Source organism: Stegastes partitus, unplaced genomic scaffold (assembly GCF_000690725.1).
Source record: "Stegastes partitus isolate 25-593 unplaced genomic scaffold, Stegastes_partitus-1.0.2 Scaffold1120, whole genome shotgun sequence".
NCBI classification, from domain to species: domain Eukaryota; kingdom Metazoa; phylum Chordata; class Actinopteri; family Pomacentridae; genus Stegastes; species Stegastes partitus.
In genome coordinates this window covers 98,004-100,508 of record NW_007578851.1, presented here as the reverse complement: position 1 = coordinate 100,508, position 2,505 = coordinate 98,004, and the positions used below count along the sequence as shown (strand labels likewise).

Below are 2,505 nucleotides of genomic sequence, written 5' to 3'. Positions count from 1 at the left end.
CCACCTGGTGGAACAACCAGGTACTGCAGCTGGTCTACAGGACATCCATGTTATTTGTCTTGTGGCGCCTCTGTTGGTATATTTATAACTGACTACATTCTGAACAGAACTAATTGATCACTGGTTCCCTCCACAGTCTGATGTCTCACCTCGCGGCCGACGTACGAGTCGGGTTCCTCCACGATGACGGCGGTGTAGTGGTCTGACCGTTGACCCAGCAGAGGCAGCAGCTCAGCAGAGCTGCAAACACAGAGACATGGGTTAGCTGTGAGCAGGGTTCTGGTTCTGGTCCAGTTCTGATCTGGTTCTGGTACCTGTATGGTTCTAATGGAGGACAGTGCTGGGGCCGGTCCAGCCTGGTGTGGTTCTGCAGGATGCTGACCATCACCTGTCGGACAGACTGGATCTCTCTGTCTGCACCTGAGCACAAACACACCTGATCAGGTGGTGTAACGGTGAAATCTGTCCCCCTCACACACCCACTGTCTGTTTGTCTACTGCAGCTCAGAGTTTAACCACGTCGGTCATCAAACTGTTCGGCAGAACCTGGATGGAGAGTCTCACCTCTGTAGGTCGTCCCTCTGTCTGTCACCGGACTGTGGGCCCGGAAATACTGAGGACACAAACACGCCAGAGTGAATACACCTGAACACTGCAGGCCAGGTGAGACACCGCAGGACAGCTGTGTACGTACTTTGAATGTTGGGTAGAACTTGATGCTGTACTCTTTACAGACGTCAAAGTTTTCCTCCTGAGCGCAGTCCAGCACGGCAACACCGATGGCATCCTGCCAGTCTGAAGGACACACAAACATGTTCTGATGTGAAATCATTTGCTGGATCAAACTATGTTCCACATTTTTATTATTCTGTATCAATAACCTGAATATTAACAACAAAAGCATCAATAATATGATCAGGACCTGAGCGGGCTGCCTCACTGGACCTCATGAGCCTCCTCAGAGTCTCTGTCATGGTCCCGGTGCTGCTAAACTCCCACAATGCTCTGCTGCCACCATGAGCTGTAGTCTGTAGACGCCTCCTCTGGTGTGTGTGTGTGTGTGTGTGTGTGTGTGTGTGAGTGTGTGTGAGTGAGTGTGTGTGAGTGTGTGTGAGTGTGTGTTTTGTGTCCCAGGTTTCGGGGGGGCGGGGGTTTTGTCTCCCAGATGACCTCTGACCTCGACAGCAGGTCCACATAAAGACAGACGGAGTGTGTGTGTGTGTCTTTGTATCACTGGTGTTGTGGGGACCAACATCTGTTCAGGAGGGAGCATGAGGTCCTCATAAAGTCCTAAAAGAATAAATCAGGATGTCTTCATGTGAAAGCGGTTCAAAGGGCCTGACAGTCATCTGTAATGAAGACAGATGGACTCTCACGCTCAGGCTGGTTCCCACAGGTTGCTCTGTGTGTGTTCATCTGTGTGTATCTCCGTCTCTGTGAGGACCTATCTGAGTGTTGGACCTCAGAAGTGAGGTTATTTCATCTGGTCCACAGGTCTGAACAACACCACGACTACCAGCATTCCATCCTTTACAGCAGCAGCTCTCTGCAGTCATAATTCTTTATGTTCCTCGTTGTTCTCATTAAAACAAGCTGCTGACTGAAGCAGGAGGAACGTGATTGGTGCGTTCACTGCAGAAGAGTCACATGACGCGTTAAACGCCTCCCTCCATGTAAACATTAAAGACTGGGTTCAGGTTTTGTTGAGCGGATTTGCAAACCAAAGTGTGGATGTGTTGAACCTGCGTCCTGGTTCAGGACTCTGCTGTCTCTCCTCACTGGGTTTCTCTGACTGGTTTCTGCTGTTTTCAAGGTTCAGGCTAGAACCAGACGCCGGAAACCCAAACCAACGATAGAAACGTTTCTATAAATGTGTGTGAACAGCAAACAGTCGGAGCAGATGTGAAAAGATTAAACGCTGCAGGTGTTTCAACTCTCACAGTAATCAGATTACAGCCTCACTGAGCTCACGCAGAAAAACACCTGAACCACCTGAACCTTAATAAGAAACACACTCTGACCTTCTGAGGCGTTTGTCTGAACATCAGTCCTGGTTAGAAGCAGGTCTGTTAACCAACTAACTAACTAACTAACTAACTAACTAACTAACTAACTAACTAACGACCACCATGAACAGACGACAGGCTGAAGCTGCTGCCTCACCGTTAGCTTTTATATTTTATCATCCTGTGCTTTCATCTGTGCAGCAGGAAAAGGAATTCAAGAGTTTCTCTGAACAGGAAATAAGAGCTCTGCCGTTAGCTGACTGTGCTAACTCGCAGCTAACTAACAGCTGACTAGCAGCTCTTTAATAAACAAAGTGAACTGAATCATTAGATGTGCTGCGTGTTCACAGGTGACTGTTCACACCTGCTGCTCCTCAGCTCTGCCTTAGCACCTGTTAGCTCCTGGTAGCTCACTACAGCTCATAACAGCTAACATTAATAACAGCTAACTAGAGCTAATAACAGCTAACTATCATTAATAACAGCTAACTAGAGCTAA

At 48.2% G+C, this 2,505-nt stretch overlaps 1 protein-coding gene across 1 annotated transcript in view; it reads right to left on the bottom strand.

Annotated features, from left to right (window-relative positions):
- Nucleotides 1-2,505, bottom strand: part of qsox2 (quiescin Q6 sulfhydryl oxidase 2) — a 12,485-nt gene that overhangs the window by 6,911 nt on the left and 3,069 nt on the right. The window contains exons 2-5 of the mRNA XM_008296334.1: nt 695-795; nt 565-613; nt 315-420; nt 150-240 (exon numbers count right to left, since the gene is read on the bottom strand). Of these exons, the coding sequence (XP_008294556.1) occupies nt 150-240; nt 315-420; nt 565-613; nt 695-795 (347 nt within the window). The remainder of the gene's footprint in view (nt 1-149; nt 241-314; nt 421-564; nt 614-694; nt 796-2,505) is intronic.